General features: G+C 46.7%; 1 protein-coding gene across 4 annotated transcripts in view; it reads right to left on the bottom strand.

Moving 5' to 3' along the window:
- RASGEF1A (RasGEF domain family member 1A) overlaps window positions 1–22491 on the bottom strand; it is a 185969-nt gene that overhangs the window by 26888 nt on the left and 136590 nt on the right. For 3 of the 4 annotated variants that reach the window (XR_011850763.1, XR_011850764.1, XM_072130739.1), the window contains exon 1: window positions 2637–2847. The exons of the other annotated variant lie outside the window; for it this stretch is intronic. Coding sequence is in view for 1 of the 3 variants with exons in the window: in XM_072130739.1 (XP_071986840.1) it covers window positions 2637–2660 (24 nt within the window). In the remaining 2 variants the exon portion in view is untranslated. Of the gene's footprint in view, window positions 1–2636; window positions 2848–22491 lie in introns of those variants that run through there. 4 annotated transcript variants of the gene reach the window in all.

Raw genomic sequence — 22491 nt, 5'->3', positions numbered from 1 at the left:
AACACAACAGCCTGTCAGCTACATTCAGCATCAGGTCCACATCATTATCTCCTGGAACGAGGGAACGTGCATTGCGGACAATGGGGGTCATGTTCACAGTTGTCAGCACTTATTCGCTTTATTGCTCCTGTGACTGACCCAGTGGTCTCTACAATGCGACAGAACGTGAAAATGTGTTACTACAGGGATCAAGTAGTAGCCAGAATTTGGAAAACATACAACTGCCACCAAAGCAGTACATAATAGTGACCCCATACAGGCAGCAGAAAGCATGGTCCCTTATAAGATTGGGACATATAGGACTCTATGCAATGTATTGTACAGTAGCTGAATGCTGCAAAGAAGGACTGCGGCAAAGGGACAGATGATGGGGTTCACCACTTAAGTTGTCAGTGTCATCCAGGGTCGGATTAAGACCACCATAGGCCAAGGGCTGTATGATTATTATAGCCCCTACAAGCCTTGAATTCACTTCTTACATAGGAAGGTCCTGCAAAAGGTCCTGAAATGGCTCTTTTAAATGTGTATTTAGAGATGTAAGATTTAATGGGTGAAGGTCCTTCACAGTATAGAATTTGAGGGGTGGTTTGGATGTTCATGGGCCCCCTAGAAGACTTGGGCCCATGGCTACCACCTATATCATAATCCACTACTGGTGCCCCCCATCGCCATGATCCCAGCAGGTCACTTCACCTTGTACTACGTACGATGTGACTAGGTCCAGTCTAACCCATTTGGACTCTACACAGCACATCTCTGCTGCCATATCCACCTAAAATCAGCTTTATTTTGGCAGATCCCAAAAGATAATTCATTGCTTTCAACCTACGTGAAGATGAAAAACTACATGAAAACTTACATCATAAATAAAAACACATTTGTACATGAAGCAGATGACACTTTCCATCAACTCTTCATTAAAACACGTCCTGATATCACAACAGGTTAATGCCAAGAAACTCGTTTAGTCTGCTACATCTAATGCACTCGCTATATTGTAAAGACAGATTCATTTCCCAATCCCTTCTTGCAGTAAAAACAGGATTCTCTGGAAAAGTCCATCAAAACAAGAAGACAGACGTATTGTCTGTGTGTAGGTGGAAAACAAGGGAGTCGGAGGAAGAATGGGGAAATTCCTGTCGTGTTTGCTATGGGACTGGATGTGAAAAACAGAGAAGAGGCAGCACCTGCTCCCTGCATCATCATCATCAGCTCAAGTGTAAGGCACAAGGACAGTAAACAAGCCCCTGCTATGGGGGTCTGTATTCTGCACCTGCTACCAACATTTCAGGAATACCAGGAGATCCTCCTCTGTGCCTTCACTTTATTACACAAGACACAATTGTAGCTGAGTTGTAATTATTCAGTTCAATCACTGGAACATGCATGAGATCTACACCAATGACACAAGAGCCATCACTGATATCATGTGACAATACTAAGGTAAAGTCAGGGTTTGGTAAATGTCATATGAGGAATTAGAGAAGGATACATTAGACATCACCTTCTACATCTGTACAAAACTAAATATTAGTATAGACAAAGATTCTAACAGGGGAATGACAGTCCTGCCTATACAACATCACCGGCCTCCTCGTATTTACTAACATCAAGTGCAAAGAGCAACACAACTTTCCAAAAACACTGGGACCTGACAACACACATCATACAACCATAGCTCCCATCATGGGGACTGAGATACATAGTGGATACATACTTAGATACTTTAGAGAGATATGATGATAGATACTTAAGATAGAAAGATAGAACGTAGAAATGACAGATACTTGGGTGAGAGATATTAGATCACAAATAGATTCTTTAGATAGATGAAATGATAGATAAATAGTCATGACAGATAATAGATACTGGATCATATATAGATACTTAGATGATAGATAGGAGATAGATAGATAGATAGATAGATAGATAGATAGATAGATAGATAGGAGATAGATAGATAGATAGATAGATAGATAGGAGATAGATAGATAGATAGATAGATAGATAGATGATAGATAGATAGATAGATAGATAGGAGATAGATAGATAGATAGATAGATAGGAGATAGATAGATAGATAGATAGAGATAGATAGATAGATAGGAGATAGATAGATAGATAGATAGATAGATAGATAGATAGATAGATAGATGATAGATAGGAGATAGATAGATAGATAGATAGATAGATAGGAGATAGATAGATAGATAGATAGATAGATAGATAGATAGGAGATAGATAGATAGATAGATAGGAGATAGATAGATAGATAGATAGATAGGAGATAGATAGATAGATAGATAGGAGATAGATAGATAGATAGATAGATAGATAGATAGATAGATAGATAGAGATAGATAGATAGATAGGAGATAGATAGCAGTGTGTCTCCAGGGCTCTCCTGCTCCTCCTCATCCGTGCACAATCCATCCATGAGATTTCCTTGGAGCATGGACATTTGGCTGGGATGGATCCTGCTGTAAGATCTCACACATCACAGAAAAGACAATTCTCTCCATGGATTCTTCAAGATTCCCTCAGCAAAATTCCCTGTTAATCCCTGATCCTAGTGAAATCCGAGACAATCCTCCTCTCCGGGCAGGGATCGCTCACCACAAGCTGCTGCTGCTTACCCGCATTTTTGGCACCATGCGCATCAGGGTCGCTGGAGTGTGTTCAGATTAGCAGGGTGGGAGATGCGTTTCCCTGGCAGAGGACCCCTACACGGTCACCATTATTCCAGAAGTGTTAGAATAATAACCCAGGAGGGACAGAGCCTTGTCCTGCCGGTGTGACAGCTCGGATGCGTGTGGCTGCTGGTTCTGTAGCTGCTGCTCTATATCCTCCCCTGTCCCTCCTCCTGCCGTATATGGAAGCTCCTCCGCTCGTACAACAGGTTACACCAGACCTCCCCCTGCTGTGTGCAGAGGATGGGAGGCACAGGCACAGCAGTGACAGACATCCCGGGACCTCCCAGACCTCCAGCATCATCATCATCATAATTATTTATATAGCGCACACAGCTTGTCAAATTGCATCTATCATCTTGTATCTATGTTGTATCTATCTTTTATCCGTCTTGTATCTATGTTGTATCCATCTTTTATCCATCTTGTATCTATGTTGTATCCATCTTTTATCCATCTTGTATCTATGTTGTATCCATCTTTTATCCATCTTGTATCTATGTTGTATCTATCTTTTATCCATCTTGTATCTATGTTGTATCCATCTTTTATCCATCTTGTATCTATGTTGTATCTATCTTTCATCCATCTTGTATCTATGTTGTATCTATGTTGTATCTATGTTGTATCTATCTTTTATCCATCTTGTATCTATGTTGTTTCCATCTTTTATCCATCTTGTATCTATGTTGTATCCATCTTTTATCCATCTTGTATCTATGTTGTATCCATCTTTTATCCATCTTGTATCTATGTTGTATCTATCTTTTATCCATCTTGTATCTATGTTGTATCCATCTTTTATCCATCTTGTATCTATGTTGTATCTATCTTTCATCCATCTTGTATCTATGTTGTATCCATCTTTTATCCATCTTGTATCTATGTTGTATCCATCTTTTATCCATCTTGTATCTATGTTGTATCTATCTTTTATCCATCTTCTATCTATGTTGTATCCATCTTTTATCCATCTTGTATCTATGTTGTATCCATCTTTTATCCATCTTGTATCTATGTTGTATCCATCTTTTATCCATCTTGTATCTATGTTGTATCTATCTTTCATCCATCTTGTATCTATGTTGTATCCATCTTTTATCCATCTTGTATCTATGTTGTTTCCATCTTTTATCCATCTTGTATCTATGTTGTATCCATCTTTTATCCATCTTGTATCTATGTTGTATCCATCTTTTATCCATCTTGTATCTATGTTGTATCCATCTTTTATCCATCTTGTATCTATGTTGTATCCATCTTTTATCCATCTTGTATCCATCTTGTATCTATGTTGTATCCATCTTTTATCCATCTTGTATCCATCTTGTATCTATGTTGTATCCATCTTTTATCCATCTTGTATCTATGTTGTTTCCATCTTTTATCCATCTTGTATCTATGTTGTATCCATCTTTTATCCATCTTGTATCTATGTTGTATCTATCTTTTATCCATCTTGTATCTATGTTGTTTCCATCTTTTATCCATCTTGTATCTATGTTGTATCCATCTTTTATCCATCTTGTATCTATGTTGTATCTATCTTTTATCCATCTTGTATCTATGTTGTTTCCATCTTTTATCCATCTTGTATCTATGTTGTTTCCATCTTTTATCCATCTTGTATCTATGTTGTTTACATCTTTTATCCATCTTGTATCTATGTTGTATCTATCTTTTGTCCATCTTGTATCTATGTTGTATCCATCTTTTATCCATCTTGTATCTATGTTGTTTCCATCTTTTATCCATCTTGTATCTATGTTGTATCCATCTTTTATCCATCTTGTATCTATGTTGTTTCCATCTTTTATCCATCTTGTATCTATCTTGTATCAAATTCAAAGAAGCTTTATTGGCAGGACCAAATACAATTTAGCATTGCCAAAGCATTTATAAAATATTGTATGAAGGGGGACATGGGGTTTGGGGAATATTATAGTCTATGGCAGGCAGTGACATATTGGGGGGGGGGATGTATTAAAGTAGTGCAGGGCTGTAGGTAATTAATCAGTCGGGCACCATAAAAATGCAGACACAAATGAGATGTGCTTCAAAATCTTACATGGACTGCACCTTATTATTTATTTATTTTTTTACAACTTAGATTTCAGACCATTTTTTTCCTGGTCTGTGTCAATTCCACATGAGATGAGTCAGATTTAGTTGTGTCATTCAGGGACCCCTATCTTTGGTTCTATAGTACCTATAATCTTTTGGTTTCATATTAACCCATTCCCGCTCTGCGTGGATATATCCGCCGCTGAGCGCAGTGACTTAGCTGCTGCCGGCTCAGCTCTGGATCCGAGCCGAAGCTGCATCGGGATACATGGGGTGCCAGCTGTAACTAACAGCCGACACCCCAGTGTAACACCCGCAGTCGGAGTGGGCTCCAATCGTGGGTGTTCAACCTGTCAAATGCCGTGGTCAGAATGATGCCGGTGCAAAGTACAACATGTCCCGCAAAAAACAAGCCATGAACCAGCTCTGTAGCAATAAAAGTAAAAATGTTCTGCCACTTGGAAGACGGCAATGCAAAAATTATAGATTTTTCCCACATTAGGGATTTATTTGGCAAATTTAGTAAAACATAAGAAAAAAATATTCATGTCTGGTATCACCGTAATCGTATCGACCCATAGAATAAAGATAAGATGATTATTAAAAATTAACAGATAGAACACTATATACAATCTTCTCTGCTCCTCCTGCTGTATAACATGCCGCATACAGATAGAACACTATATACAATTTTCTCTGCTCCTCCTGCTGTATAACATGCCGCATACAGATAGAACACTATATACAATCTTCTCTGCTCCTCCTGCTGTATAACATGCCGCATACAGATAGAACACTATATACAATTTTCTCTGCTCCTCCTGCTGTATAACATGCCGCATACAGATAGAACACTATATACAATCTTCTCTGCTCCTCCTGCTGTATAACATGCTGCATACAGATAGAACACTATATACAATCTTCTCTGCTCCTCCTGCTGTATAACATGCTGCATACAGATAGAACACTATATACAATCTTCTCTGCTCCTCCTGCTGTACAACATGCCGCATACAGATAGAACACTATATACAATCTTCTCTTCTCCTCCTGCTGTATAACATGCCGCATACAGATAGAACACTATATACAATCTTCTCTGCTCCTCCTGCTGTATAACATGCTGCCTACAGATAGAACACTATATACAATCTTCTCTGTTCCTCCTGCTGTATAACATGCCGCATACAGATAGAACACTATATACAATCTTCTCTGCTCCTCCTGCTGTATAACATGCCGCATACAGATAGAACACTATATACAATCTTCTCTGCTCCTCCTGCTGTATAACATGCCGCATACAGATAGAACACTATATACAATCTTCTCTGCTCCTCCTGCTGTATAACATGCCGCCTACAGATAGAACACTATATACAATCTTCTCTGCTCCTCCTGCTGTACAACATGCCGCATACAGATAGAACACTATATACAATCTTCTCTTCTCCTCCTGCTGTATAACATGCCGCATACAGATAGAACACTATATACAATCTTCTCTGCTCCTCCTGCTGTATAACATGCCGCATACAGATAGAACACTATATACAATCTTCTCTGCTCCTCCTGCTGTATAACATGCTGCCTACAGATAGAACACTATATACAATCTTCTCTGCTCCTCCTGCTGTATAACATGCCGCATACAGATAGAACACTATATACAATCTTCTCTGCTCCTCCTGCTGTATAACATGCCGCATACAGATAGAACACTATATACAATCTTCTCTGCTCCTCCTGCTGTATAACATGCCGCATACAGATAGAACACTATATACAATCTTCTCTGCTCCTCCTGCTGTATAACATGCCGCCTACAGATAGAACACTATATACAATCTTCTCTGCTCCTCCTGCTGTATAACATGCCGCATACAGATAGAACACTATATACAATCTTCTGGCTAAGCTTTGCTGCTGTAATATAGAGGTGTATCCCCTGTATCAGTACCTTGCTCCCCAGTTTGTGCCGCCTGCGTCTGAATCACAAGTCACTAATGATGATTCATAAGTAGATGCAGAAAAACATCTGGATATATGGGATAAATGAGGAAAACGTGGTTATTTTTGATATGCTGCTAGTTTGGTGTTTAGTCGCAAAACTGGCGCAAAAGTGCTACGAAAAAATAAAAAGTCGCTAGAACAACAACAAAATCAAGTGATACATTTGGCCCTATGTATCATCTGCTCTGCCCCCCCGCTCTATAACATGCCGCCTACAGACACAGTATACACAATGCTATAGCTGTGGTCCCTGGAGCTGTGCAGTGATTGTGGTGCTGGAATGATGGAAATGCCGGGGCTGATATAAATGTTGCCTTATAGATACTTTTGTTTTCATAGGGAAGTGCTGAAATTACCACCACCGAGATCTGGACGAGGGCGATAACGTGACTCATATTGTTGGCAACGAGGTTCTGCTTTCCCCCCCCTGAAGCTGAGTCACCAGAGGTTCTTACTGTCACAGCTTCTGGGGTGGAGATTTGGGGGCCAGAGACAGAGCCCAGTGAATGCACATGAGCCCCACTGATACCTTTCTGCTCCGTATAGCTGTCCATACTGTCCCATGGCCGCTATATGGGCCAATACATGGGAGGTTTGCAGGACTTTCTCTCTCCAGAAGAGGCAGGACAGGGTGAAAATGACCTAATACTCTAATCAAGTATGTAAATGGGAGTACAGGCAGTCCCCTACTTAAGGACACCCGACTTACAGACAACCCCTAGTTACAGACGGACCCCTCTGCCCCCTGTGACCTCTGGTGACCTCTCTAGATGTTACTATAGTCCCAGACTGCAATGATCAGCTGTAAGGTGTCTGTAATGAAGTTTTATTGACACCCATTTTCACTGGGGCAAAAAAAAAAATTTGTCTAGTACTACAATTATAAAATATACAGTTTCCACTTACATAAAATTCAACTTAAGAACAAACCTATGGAACCTATCTTGTATGTAACCCGGGGACTGCCTGATCTGCATTGTCCCCATAGACTACACAGTGCAAAACTAATATTATTTACCCCAGTAGCGTCTCTGTAACAGGCTAAAAATAATTACACACACGATCCCCACAGAAAATCCGAAACAAGTTCTGGTGCGTTCTGCAGCAGAAATGAACAAGCAGTAGATTTTGTAGATTTTGGAGGTTGCACGTGTCGGTTTCTCTGTGGAAATAACCCACTCTATGTGCATAAGATTTTTTCAACTTTGCTGAATCGGTTTGGGGATTTTCCAGCTATACCACAGTTCAATAGAATGAAAGGTGGGGGGGGGGGGGCACTATCGCCTCGACTCCTATTCACTTTTTTGGATCGGGCAGGTGTTAGATTACTGAGGTTAAAGGAAACCTACCATGTGATGTGATGCAGTATGAAGCAAACATACCCTGAGACTGCTGTAGCTGCACTGATGCAGGATCAGATCTTGGTTAATCCCTGAGCTGAGTGGTTTTGCTTAAAAAACTATTATAACATTCAAGACCTTGGGAAAGCTGGGTCAGCATGGCTGCCAAAATAAGCACAACATTACACGGGAGCTTGGAATTACAAATGGAGATTAGTCAAGACATGACTAATCAACCTGAGCTGGATCACCCATACACAGCAGCTGGGGGATGGTGCAGTAATTAATTATTCTGTCTGGCAGGGAGAAAAGTGATTGCATCATCATCTCCTGCGGAGAAAAACTCACAGGCTAGGAGAAGCGCGGAAGCAAGTGCTGGAGCAGCCATAGAAGGGACAAAGCTTCATTATCATAATGCAATATGTGTTTTATCAGCAAAATCTCTCAGCTCAGGGCTTAACCAAGATCTGATCCTGCATCAGTGTAGCTACAGCAGTCTCAGGATATGTTTGCTTCATACTGCATCACATCACATGGTAGGTTTCCTTTAAAGATGTGCACAGCTACAAAATATCATAGCAATAGCAAGATACTCAACCCAGTTAGAGATAGGTGCAGCACTCACCGTTTAGAAGACGTCCGTTTTATTTCATCAAACAGTAAAAAGTGTGTAACATACCGGGCAGGACTAGAGCCCAGAGAAAGTGCCGGACTGTCGCTGCTCAGCCTCTGTGCTGCCCAGTTTGTTACAGACTTTTTACTGTTTGATGAAATAAAATAAATGGCGCACCAGGATTTTACAGCAACATATATGACTGCCGAATCTGCAACATTTCTATCCCTTGTGGACTTTAAACCAAATTGAGTAAAAGAAAGTATCTGCCCCCATCTGCCCTGCGCTTACTGGTTTTTAAGTTAAATCGTAACAATTCCATTGAAGAACCAATAATGTAATAGAAAATGTATCAGGTGAATAATGAATAATCCCTTGGAATCCCCCGATACTTTATGGTGATTACACTTCCCAGGCCATATAAGGGTTTAGCATCGTACACCTATTACTACGCTCATTAGGGAACATTGGTGACATCACTGGGGCCCCTGTAACTGACAAGCAGCACAATAGCGCAGCATCCACCGTACATTGGTGAGAGTCATTATTTCAGCGCTTTATTCCCAGTTATTGAATTCATTCCAGAGAGCCGAGGATTTCACAGGGGGAGCTTCAGCCCACAGACACATGTGGGAAGGCGATGTGGGGGCGAGAATGAGACCAGGCTCTGTAAAGACGCCGTAGTGGAAAGAGGAACTGCAGATTACCATGCAATGGAAACGCCCTCAGAAGGCAGAAAGGGGATTTCTCATCTGTACTCGTTGCTTCGTTTCTGGAATCGCAACATTTTCAAAAAATTCCAGAGCAGAATCGTTAATTGAATAACTAAATATTTGTGTCGAAATTGTGAAGTGAGAATCTCGGCTTCTTTCGTTCTTTTTCGAGTATTGAGCTCTAGAGAGAAGTCTTATGCTTATAATTAACAAGGGAATGGAAATGATAGTCTATGACAGTGATGGCAAACCTTTTAGAGACCGAGTGCCCAAACTACAACAAGACCCACTTATATATCGCAAAGTGCCAAAACAGAAATTTAATTTGTGATTTATACTCCCTTCTCTGTCACAGTTTTCATTGATACCAGCACCTGAGGCACCAATAAAGCAGAAAATAGCCCCAGGTAGAGCTGTCACTTTAAAATATGTCTGTGCACAGCAAGTCCTGGGATGTCTGGGACTGCAGGAAGATACCTGGAGTCATCTCTGGTGATGGCCCTGAGTGCCCACAGAAAGGGCTCCGAGTGCCACCTCTGGCACCAGTGCCATAGGTTAGCCATCACTGGTCTATGAGAATTGTAGCCAATGTCACTACGCAATGCTGGGATGTAACAATGTTACACGTTGGGAGATGTTATAACATGTATTATTCTCTAGCTGCCTCCTACTCTCGTATTTATTCAATGGACAATGGGCAATGGACCCGCTGTGCCATCTGACTGGTCTGACCTAAGGCACATCCCAAAGGTTTTATCAAGGTTACCCTGTAATTTTGTCTCCCTTCAACCCCTGTACAGATAACTGGTCCTTACAAGGTCACAAGCCGCCAGTTGTCATAGTAGTAACGTTACAGATAGTAGCTGGCCCATGGCGATACAGGGGCTACCGGTGGAAAGCTAAGGATAGGTCATGACCGGCCAATGTCTGGGTAGAGATCAAGAACGAGTACAAACCAAGGGTCAGGATGGGTCACAGGAGTCATGTCAAGCGCAAGGCGTAAGCAGATCAGGATTCTACATGAATTATTGAAATAATAGCATCAAGTACAAGAATAAGGGGAATGGAGGGTCTCAGTTATGAGGAAATATTAAAAGAATTACATTTATTTAGTCTGGTAGAGAGACAACTACGAGGGGACATGATAAATGTATATAAATATATGAATGGTCCATACAAAGAATATGGTGGAAAGTTGTTCCAGATTAAATCAAATCAAAAGACGAGGGGGCACTGTCTCCGTCTGGAGAAAACAAGGTTTAATCACCAGAGGCGACAGGGATTTTTTACTATGAGAAGTGTGGAATAGCCAAGCTCAGGCGCTGGTCACAGCAGGGACAGCAGAGAGCTCAGGCGCTGGTCACAGCAGGGACAGCAGAGAGCTCAGGCGCTGGTCACAGCAGGGACAGCAGAGAGCTCAGGCGCTGGTCACAGCAGGGACAGCAGAGAGCTCAGGCGCTGGTCACAGCAGGGGCAGCAGAGAGCTCAGGCGCTGGTCACAGCAGGGACAGCAGAGAGCTCAGGCGCTGGTCACAGCAGGGACAGCAGAGAGCTCAGGCGCTGGTCACAGCAGGGACAGCAGAGAGCTCAGGCGCTGGTCACAGCAGGGACAGCAGAGAGCTCAGGCGCTGGTCACAGCAGGGACAGCAGAGAGCTCAGGCGCTGGTCACAGCAGGGACAGCAGAGAGCTCAGGCGCTGGTCACAGCAGGGACAGCAGAGAGCTCAGGCGCTAATCACAGCAGGGACAGCAGAGAGCTCAGGCGCTGGTCACAGCAGGGACAGCAGAGAGCTCAGGCGCTGGTCACAGCAGGGACAGCAGAGAGCTCAGGCGCTGGTCACAGCAGGGACAGCAGAGAGCTCAGGCGCTGGTCACAGCAGGGACAGCAGAGAGCTCAGGCGCTGGTCACAGCAGGGACAGCAGAGAGCTCAGGCGCTGGTCACAGCAGGGACAGCAGAGAGCTCAGGAGCAGAGCACAGCAGGGACAGCAGAGAGCTCAGGCGCTGGTCACAGCAGGGACAGCAGAGAGCTCAGGCGCTGGTCACAGCAGGGTGAGCAGAGAGCTCAGGCGCTGGTAACAGCAGGGACAGCAGAGAGCTCAGGCGCTGGTCACAGCAGGGACAGCGGAGAGCTCAGGCGCTGGTCACAGCAGTGACAGCAGAGAGCTCAGGCGCTGGTCACAGCAGGGACAGCGGAGAGCTCAGGCGCTGGTCACAGCAGGGACAGCAGAGAGCTCAGGCGCTGGTCACAGCAGGGACAGCAGAGAGCTCAGGCGCTGGTCACATCAGGGACAGCAGAGAGCTCAGGCGCTGGTCACAGCAGGGACAGCAGAGAGCTCAGGCGCTGGTCACAGCAGGGACAGCAGAGAGCTCAGGCGCTGGTCACAGCAGGGACAGCAGAGAGCTCAGGCGCTGGTCACAGCAGGGACAGCAGAGAGCTCAGGCGCTGGTCACAGCAGGGACAGCAGAGAGCTCAGGCGCTGGTCACAGCAGGGACAGCAGAGAGCTCAGGAGCAAAGCACAGCAGGGACAGCAGAGAGCTCAGGCGTTGGTCACAGCAGGGACAGCAGAGAGCTCAGGCGCTGGTCACAGCAGGGACAGCAGAGAGCTCAGGCGCTGGTCACAGCAGGGACAGCAGAGAGCTCAGGCGCTGGTCACAGCAGGGACAGCAGAGAGCTCAGGCGCTGGTCACAGCAGGGACAGCAGAGAGCTCAGGCGCTGGTCACAGCAGGGACAGCAGAGAGCTCAGGCGCTGGTCACAGCAGGGACAGCAGAGAGCTCAGGCGCTGGTCACATCAGGGACAGCAGAGAGCTCAGGCGCTGGTCACAGCAGGGACAGCAGAGAGCTCAGGCGCTGGTCACAGCAGGGACAGCAGAGAGCTCAGGCGCTGGTCACAGCAGGGACAGCAGAGAGCTCAGGCGCTGGTCACAGCAGGGACAGCAGAGAGCTCAGGCGCTGGTCACAGCAGGGACAGCAGAGAGCTCAGGCGCTGGTCACAGCAGGGACAGCAGAGAGCTCAGGCGCTGGTCACATCAGGGACAGCGGAGAGCTTCAAGAAGGGTCTAGATGCCTTTTTATACCTAAATAACATTATTATATTATGGTTATGTTATAACATAGAATCGTTTCCCCTAAATCTCATTCCCATCCTTGGTTGAACTTGATGGACAAGTGTATTTTCTTTAGTAATCATGTAAATATCCAACCTGATACAAGTCATATGTCAGACATACACAACACAGTGGGGCTTATTTACTAAGGGTCCGCAGATTGCATTTCCGTTGAACTACCCGACATTTTCAGGACAGGTATTTAGCAGAGGATTTTGGTGCAGCTTTAATGCTACAGAAATCAGGGGCGGGCCCAGCACATTATACACAGACAATGCAGTTACATGCACCAGGAAGAAGAAGGTGAACTCCGGGGACCTGAGTGGGGAAGTGACACATGCAGGATATCGGGCGCACGATCCTAATGACTCCCCGCACAGCGCATTATACACAAACAATGCACTTACATGCACCAGGAAGAAGAAGGTGAACCCCAGGGACCTGAGCGGGGAAGTGACACATGCAGGATACCGGGCGCACGATCTTAGTGACTCCTCGCACAGCGCATTATACACGGACAATGCACTTACATGCACCAGGAAGAAGAAGGTGAACTCCGGGGACCTGAGCGGGGAAGCGGCACATGCAGGATATTGGGCGCACGATCTTAGTGACTCCCCGCACAGCGCATTATACACGGACAATGCACTTACATGCACCAGGAAGAAGAAGGTGAACTCCGGGGACCTGAGCGGGGAAGCGGCACATGCAGGATATCGGGTGCAGGATCTTAGTGACTCCCCGCACAGCGCATTATACACGGACAATGCACTTACATGCACCAGGAAGAAGAAGGTGAACTCCGGGGACCTGAGCGGGGAAGTGACACATGCAGGATATCGGGAGCAGGATCTTAGTGACTGCCCACACAGCACATTATACACAGACAATGCACTTACATGCACCAGGAAGAAGAAGGTGAACTCCGGGGACCTGAGCGGGGAAGCGACACATGCAGGATATCGGGCGCAGGATCTTAGTGACTCCCCGCACAGCGCATTATACATAGACAATGCACTTACATGCACCAGGAAGAAGAAGGTGAACTCCGGGGACCTGAGCGGGGAAGCGGCACATGCAGGATATTGGGCGCACGATCTTAGTGACTCCCCGCACAGTGCATTATACACGGACAATGCACTTACATGCACCAGGAAGAAGAAGGTGAACTCCGGGGACCTGATTGGGGAAGCGACACATGCAGGATATCCGGCGCAGGATCTTAGTGACTTCCCGCAAAGCGTATTATACACGGACAATGCACTTACATGCACTGGGAAGAAGAAGGTGAACTCCGGGGACCTGAGCGGGGAAGTGACACATGCAGGATATCGGGCGCACGATCTTAGTGACTCCCCGCACAGTGCATTATACACGGACAATGCACTTACATGCACCAGGAAGAAGAAGGTGAACTCCGGGGACCTGAGCGGGGAAGCGACACATGCAGGATATCGGGTGCAGGATCTTAGTGACTCCCCGCACAGTGCATTATACACGGACAATGCACTTACATGCACCAGGAAGAAGAAGGTGAACTCCGGGGACCTGAGCGGGGAAGCGGCACATGCAGGATATGTGTGGTAATACAGCAATACAAGAGCGGAGAAAACAAATCCAGTCTTGGTAAATAAGAGCGGGGAGAGCGATGTCAGCAGCACTTTCGATTTTCAGCAACTAGTGATGTCTGCATGCACAGTTTCCATGGAAACAGCATCTTGACAGCGTAGGTTGGCCATATACTTGGGTAAGTACGTTTCTCCTTGCTTATTTTTAACCTCTCGGAGTTGAGCCGTTCTGCAATTATATCCTGAAAATGACAGGGTAACAAGCTGCGCCTTTGTGTTTGCTGCTGTTTGGGAGATGGGAGAGCGCAGGTTTCCACCACACGGATCATCCGCATGGAGTACGCCAGGTGCCGGAGAGAATTTCTCTTGTTCCGGCTTATGGATTCTGTTTTATAGGTTTTCTACAAATACTTCTCAGTAGGTGACAGATGCTGGAAAATCTGAGCGTTTTTCAGTTTGGAGCAGAATATCGGATCTTCCCCGATGTCACCGGCACCAACCATCCTACTAGTATTACCGCTGCGTATTCCGGAATAATGATACTAATGACTTATCCACAAGATGTGTCATCAGAGCAGTAAGGCTCCAACACTCCGGACGCCCGTGGTTTATCTGATACCGGCGCCTGCTGTGCTCCCATTTATTTCAGTAGAGACTCCTGGTCCCTAGTCAGGTAACAGAGCTGGACCTCCAGGTAACAGTCTCTTCTAAGTGACATATCTATACATATTGTGAGTATGCTCAGCGGAGGCAGACAATGGATTCCATTACAGTTGCATCTGTCCCCCATAGTCTCTAATGGCCTATGCTGAGTACAAGCCACTTTTTGCACTTTCTCATCCAGCAAAAAGATGTCTGACACTACGGGGCTTATTCACTAAGGGATTTGCGCTACTGTGACAGGTATTTAGAAAGGGATTGTGTCGCATGCGATAGGATTGCGGCCCGTCGGGCTACAGCTACATAACAGTTAAATATGAGTTACAGCCTGTATAATGCTGGATTTGCGAACTGATGACTTAAGGGCTGACGCTCCAACCACACCTCACTAAAATGGTTAGTAAATTGTATCACGTGTGGTATTTCTGAGGTTAGTTTGGATTTTGGGACCCAAGGGATAGAAACTAAAGGGATAGGGCCTAACTTGTCTTCATGGGAAAACCCATTTAAGTCACAGGGGTTGGGCTCTGGTTTGGATACATTTCAAAAAACAACATGTGACTTGTCTATGATACTCACTCCTCATCTCTCAGCCCCCTTCCTTTGTGCTCCTGTAAAGCTCCTCCCTCCTGCTCCTTCACGGAGGTCACAGTCTGGGGGAGAGAGGAGCTGTACAAGAGCACAGAGGTGGGGGCTGAGAGCTGAGGAGTCTGCAGCACAGACAAGTCACATGTTGTTTTTTTTAAATGCATTCAAACCAAAGCCCAACCCCTGTGACTTAAATTGGTTTTCCCATGAAGACAAGTTGGGCCCTATCCCTTTAGTTTCTATCCCTTTGGTCCCAAAATCCAAACTAACTTCAGAAATCCCACACGTGACACAATTGACTAACCATTTTAGTGAGGTGTGGTTGGAGCGTCAGCCCTTAAGTCATCAGTTAGCAAATCCAGCATTATACAGGCTGCAGCTCATATTCAACTGTTATGTAGCTGTAGTCATATTCAGCTGGAGTAAAATATTTAAAGGTGACAATAAAACCAAAGTGTTACAGCTTATATGTTACATGGGAACCTCATCTATGACAGGATGGCATTGTACATCATGAATTGCTACGAGATCTTTTCTGTCATTTTGCCTTCTTCACCCCCCATTTTTGAGCAAATGAGCGACTATTAAGGCTCCTTCCACACTCGCGTTGCAGATCACGTCAGAGTCTGATCAGGGTGCGATCAGGGTCTGGTCAGTGACTGACGTTTTGCATCAGAGTTCAATCAGTTTTCAGTCAGAGTTTGTTCAGTGTTCAGTGTTTTTCACTCGCGTTTTTGATGCAATTTCAATGCGTTTTTTACTCACAGAAAATGCGCATGAAATGGACTCAGGACTGATCTCTATCTTTTCTATGGCAAATGATGCGTGAAAAACGCATTGCACTTGCCTGTGTCTCAGAGTGCGATGCGTTTTTGATGCGTCTCCATAGACTTGTATGGTGCGTTTTTCACGCGTGTGACTTGCAAAAGTAGAACATGTCGAGATTTAAACGCGCGATAAAAAAAAACGCGCATGTGTGCATGAAAAAAAAATGCAAGTCTGAAAAATCCCATTGATTACAATGGGTCGGAGTGCAGTGCAAGTTCTGCACGTCAAAAGCACGAGCAGAACACGCACGTGAAAAACGCAAGTGTGGAAGGGGCCTTAGGCTCAACTCTATACTGCCCCAGGCATCATCCAATTCCAACTCAGCACAATCTCAGCACAATCTCAGCACACGGAGTCTGCAGTTGTTGCAAAAAAGAGACAAATGAGCCAAGGATACACACTGTCCAAAAAAAGGGTGGAAAACTTTCATACAAGAAAAACCAAAGATACATTTGCCCCAATGAGCAACAGAGTCACTGATACAACAATTTTGTCTTTACGTGGATAAACCTCAATTCATTTTGGTGGAATTCTGCTTTAAAAACATCTAAAATCTCAACAAATGCATAAGACGCTCTCTGTCCGTGACCATGGATGACGTTCTGATAAGAGGGAGTGTGAATATTCTTAGCTGTGATGATTTATTCTTCACACCCCGGACGCAGCGTCCTCACAGCGGCTCAGGTGATTCTCTGCTTACGTACCAGTCACTTGCTATAGCACCCGATTGTTGTGACGAGGAGCTAAATATACACCCGGTGCCTTGGGTGACCGTTATGTAACACAAAGCTTGTTGATAAACAAAGTAACAAATTCATTAAACCTTGTCAATCTTAAAGGAGAAGGAATGACCACAAACTCCTCATTCTAACATTGGTAACCTCTAAGGATCGGTGTTTATCAAGATTTCTGGAATATCCTTCTGGAAAATAAATAGGCAGTCAACAACCTGATTGCGGATTTACAACGTTTGCTTGACACAATTTTTTGTATCCTCTTATCTAATTTAGTCTTTATCATATTACATGAAGCATTTGAGCCTTCGAGTGTCCCGGCAACTACAGGACCTTTATCACGAATCACCTCCTGATCACCCGGCTGTGGAGAAGACCCGGCTGTGGAGATGGCCCGGCTGTGGAGATGACCCGGCTGTGGAGATGACCCGGCTGTGGAGATCGCCCGGCTGTGGAGATGACCCGGCTGTGGAGATGACCCGGCTGTGGAGATCGCCCGGCTGTGGAGATGGCCCGGCTGTGGAGATGGCCCGGCTGTGGAGATGACCCGGCTGTGGAGATGACCCGGCTGTGGAGATCGCCCGGCTCTGGAGATGACCCGGCTCTGGAGATGACCCGGCTCTGGAGATGACCCGGCTCTGGAGATGACCCGGCTGTGGAGATGGCCCGGCTGTGGAGATGGCCCGGCTGTGGAGATGACCCGGCTGTGGAGATGACCCGGCTGTGGAGATGGCCCGGCTGTGGAGATGGCCCGGCTGTGGAGATGGCCCGGCTGTGGAGATGACCCGGCTGTGGAGATGGCCCGGCTGTGGAGATGACCCGGCTGTGGAGATGGCCCGGCTGTGGAGATCGCCCGGCTGTGGAGATCGCACGGCTGTGGAGATGACCCGGCTGTGGAGATGACCTGGCTGTGGAGATCGCACGGCTGTGGAGAAGGCCCGGCTGTGGAGATGGCCCGGCTGTGGAGATGGCCCGGCTGTGGAGATGGCCCGGCTGTGGAGATGGCTCGGCTGTGGAGATGGCCCGGCTGTGGAGATGGCCCGGCTGTGGAGATGGCCCGGCTGTGGAGATGGCCCGGCTGTGGAGATGGCTTGGCTGTGGAGATCGCACGGCTGTGGAGATGGCCCGGCTGTGGAGATGGCCCGGCTGTGGAGATGGCCCGGCTGTGGAGATGGCCCGGCTGTGGAGATGGCCCGGCTGTGGAGATGGCTTGGCTGTGGAGATGACCCGGCTGTGGAGATGACCCGGCTGTGGAGATGACCCGGCTGTGGAGATGACCCGGCTGTGGAGATGGCCCGGCTGTGGAGATGACCCGGCTGTGGAGATGGCCCGGCTGTGGAGATGGCCCGGCTGTGGAGATGGCCCGGCTGTGGAGATGGCCCGGCTGTGGAGATCGCCCGGCTGTGGAGATCGCCCGGCTGTGGAGATGACCCGGCTGTGGAGATCGCCCGGCTGTGGAGATGACCCGGCTCTGGAGATGGCCCGGCTGTGGAGATGGCCCGGCTGTGGAGATCGCCCGGCTGTGGAGATGACCCGGCTCTGGAGATGGCCCGGCTGTGGAGATCGCACGGCTGTGGAGATGACCTGGCTGTGGAGATCGCCCGGCTGTGGAGATGGCCCGGCTGTGGAGATGACCCGGCTGTGGAGATGGCCCGGCTGTGGAGATGGCCCGGCTGTGGAGATGGCCCGGCTGTGGAGATGGCCCGGCTGTGGAGATGACCCGGCTGTGGAGATGCCCCGGCTGTGGAGATGACCCGGCTGTGGAGATGACCCGGCTGTGGAGATGACCCGGCTGTGGAGATGACCCGGCTGTGGAGATGACCCGGCTGTGGAGATGACCCGGCTGTGGAGATGACCCGGCTGTGAAGATGACCCGGCTGTGGAGATCACCCGGCTGTGGAGATCATCTGGCTGTGGAGATGACCCGGCTGTGGAGATGACCCGGCTGTGGAGATGACTCGGCTGTGGAGATGACCCGGCTGTGGCTCTGATGTGTAGTTAGTAGGTTCATAATTTTGAAAAAAACAAGAATATTTATTTGTCTTACACTGAGGCACAACTGTCTTGATGGTTGTAGTCACGTTAAAGGAAACCTAACAGCACAGATCTAAGCATTAAGGTAGATCCGGTGGCAGGTTCCTCTAATGTAGAGTAGAAGAGGGTTTTTGTGGCCCAGAACTTCTATAAATTTTAATTCCCCCAATATTCAAATTTCCTAAAGAGCCTACTGGGGTGTTGGAGCAGCCGGAGCTGAAGCTACATGCGGCGGCTATTCTACGCTCCAGGAGCCTCTTGCGTTCCGCCTTCCAATACATCTTCAGCGTTCAGCCCCTGGTAGCTGCGTACTTGTCTGAGAAGCTGGGTACTGCGCATGCGTAGAACGCAGGACACCGGCGGCGCAGTCTCGGCTCGGCAAATCATAGGGGACATATGCAAACAAAATACTACATTGAGCCTTATTTATATTCATTTCATAAAAATTGCAAGATGGAAAGCAAATTCTACACCCCCTTATATCGAAACAGCTCATGTGGGAAAGGAGTGAGGAAGACTATGAGCCTAAGATCCAGGTACTTAGGACACTTTGGCCGCTATCATTGATGTGACGCCTATTACACTTCAGTCCTGACATCAGAAACAAGCAAATCAAAGCCTATGATGACAGGGCTGAGAGGTGATACACCAGGTCCTGGCGCATAGCTATCCGCTGTGTCTGTGAGCATCACAACTCTACAATGTTCTTGCCTTCAAGGCTCTAATGAACTTTGCCGGAGTAGGACGTCGCTCAGTGCGGCTTCTTACGCATCTGATTCTATACATAGAACTGGAGACACTTCTCTACAAGGCAGCAAGTCTCCATTATTATGTCTCCATTATTATATGTCTCCACATGCTAGTAGCTAATTATATGCTTTTAGTTGAAGTTTCTGTTCCCTTTAATTGAGACACGTTTTTTCCTACTATCAGGGACTGATTATTAATGTAATCGCAACCACTACTGGTAACTAACCACTAGACCTGTCCTCCCCCTCCGAGCGGGGAAGCGACACATGCAGGAAATCGGGGGCAGGATCTTAGAGACTCCCCGCACAGCGCATTATACACGGACAATGCACTTACATGCACCAGGAAGAAGAAGGTGAACTCCAGGGACCTGAGCGGGGAAGCAACACATGCACCAGGAAGAAGAAGGTGAACTCCAGGGACCTGAGCGGGGAAGCAACACATGCACCAGGAAGAAGAAGGTGAACTCCGGGGACCTGAGCGGGGAAGTGACACATGCAGGATATCGGGCGCACGATCTTAGTGACTCCCTGCACAGCGCATTATACACGGACAATGCACTTACATGCACCAGGAAGAAGAAGGTGAACTCCAGGGACCTGAGCGGGGAAGTGACACATGCAGGATATCGGGTGCAGGATCTTAGTGCATGTGTCCTGCATGTGTCGCTCCCCGCTCAGGTCCCCGGAGTTCACCTTCTTCTTCCTGGTGCATGTAAGTGCATTTACCGTGTATAATGTGCTGTGCGGGGAGTCACTAAGATCCTGCGCCCGATATCCTGCATGTATTGTTTCCCCGCTCAGGTCCCCGGAGTTCACCTTCTTCTTCCTGGTGCATGTAAGTGCATTGTCAGTGTATAATGCGCTGTGCGGGGAGTCACTAAGATCCTGCACCCGATATCCTGCATGTGTCACTTCCCCGCTCAGGTCCCCGGAGTTCACCTTCTTCTTCCTGGTGCATGTAAGTGCATTGTCCGTGTATAATGCGCTGTACGGGGAGTCACTAAGATTGTGCGCCCGATATCCTGCATGTGTCGCTTCCCCGCTCAGGTCCCCGGAGTTCGCCTTCTTCTACCTGGTGCATGTAGACGCATTGGATGCCACAAAATTTGAATATTAAATCAGTCTGAATCAGTCAGATTGTCCAACGGCACCTCCCCCAATTTCTGTTGCATGAAAGCATTAATCCCCTTCTAAAACCCTGTCACAGCGGCGCAAATCCCAAAAAACATGGTCTGACGGAAATGTGATCGGCAAACCCTTAGTAAATGAGCCCCATTGTCGATCATCAGGTAAGGGAGGTACAATGTAGTAAAGTAACTAATGACGTTTATCATGTAGAAGAATAAGAAATAGTTAAAGGCAATGGGGGTGACCTGCTCTTCAATAATAACACATGATGCCGTCTATGGTTCGGATTGTGCCACTGATGTCACCCTACATCTAGACAGACAGGATGACTTCACCGAATTTGGCAAGGGGCCGGGAGGTGGGGTGGTAACATCATTCCCATTATACTGATGATGATGCCATGGAATTTTCTATCCTCATTATGGAGTCTGTTTTTTTTATGTCATCTTTTAACTAAAATCTCATGATTACTGCAATTATCTGTAGAACTGTCAAGACGGATGTAATGGGGGAAAAAGAGAACTTATCTAAAGTGAAGGAAGGAGCGTTGATTAGGCTTCGGGGAAAGTGTTGATGAGGTGAACGGTTCCTCCTTAATTTATCTTCATGCACCTCGCTAAGAGCCTGTCTGGGAACCATCCAGATGAGGAACGCCGGATAATATTCCCGAAAAAAAAAAAAACAATAAAAACGAAATCTGTGAAGTAAGCGATTCCGCAGCGAGCAATGAGCGGCTTCTTAATTGCCCTCTGAAGATTTGTTAAGCAGTTGCTGCAATCGCTTAAATGTAAAAACCCCGTTTGGCAGGCGTCAGCTCAAAGAGCGTTAACCCCTTCAAGCCATAAATTGCGCGGGCGTCTGGTTTGGCCGGGGGAGTATGAATTGACCACTTGTGTGAGCAGTAGGAGCTTTATTGATCTGTGAGAAGGTTCTCCTTGGTTTTGGGGGCTGATGGTCTTCCAGCGATTGCAGGGAGAGAAGTGAGACGATTTTATAACGCGTCCAATTGTTACATTCAATTATGTAAAGGAAATGTAATTCAATAAAAGTCCTTATTCATGGAGAGGCCACTTGGCACCGGCTGCAGGGGAGTGCATTGGCTCTAGATCTCACGACTCAGCATTATTTTTACATTTTTACTATATCCTAAATTATACATCAACTGTTACATGGGACAAAGCTGGAGATGAATGGGTCTAAGTAAAAAAAAATCTGTGGTCGCGAGCTATAAAGGATGATCCTTGGTTGTCTCCGGCAGTTAAGAAGTAAATTTAATAGGAACATGTCACCAGATTTTCACTCATAAACTCAGTGACAGGATTCAATGACACCATAGTAAAAATTACCCACACAGTTTTTAGCTAAAGCTGCATAGTTCCAATCCCCAGAAATTGAACTTTATAAGCCTACCTGGCACCATGCCAAAGGGAGCAGGAAGCCCCTCTGATAACTGATACATTGGGGCAGATTTACTTACCCGGTCCATTCGCGATCCAGCGGCGCGTTCTCTGCGGTGGATTCGGGTCTTCCGGCGATTCACTAATGCAGTTCCTCCGACGTCCACCAGGTGGCGCTGCTGCGCTGAAGAGCATCGGAACGCACTGGAATACACCGAGCCGGCCTGAGTGAAGGTAAGTGCAAGCTCCACGACAGA

Source organism: Engystomops pustulosus, chromosome 11, assembly GCF_040894005.1.
Source record: "Engystomops pustulosus chromosome 11, aEngPut4.maternal, whole genome shotgun sequence".
Classification (NCBI taxonomy): Eukaryota; Metazoa; Chordata; class Amphibia; order Anura; family Leptodactylidae; genus Engystomops; species Engystomops pustulosus.
Note: the sequence above shows the minus strand (reverse complement) of the source record. Positions and strands in the feature narration are given on the sequence as shown.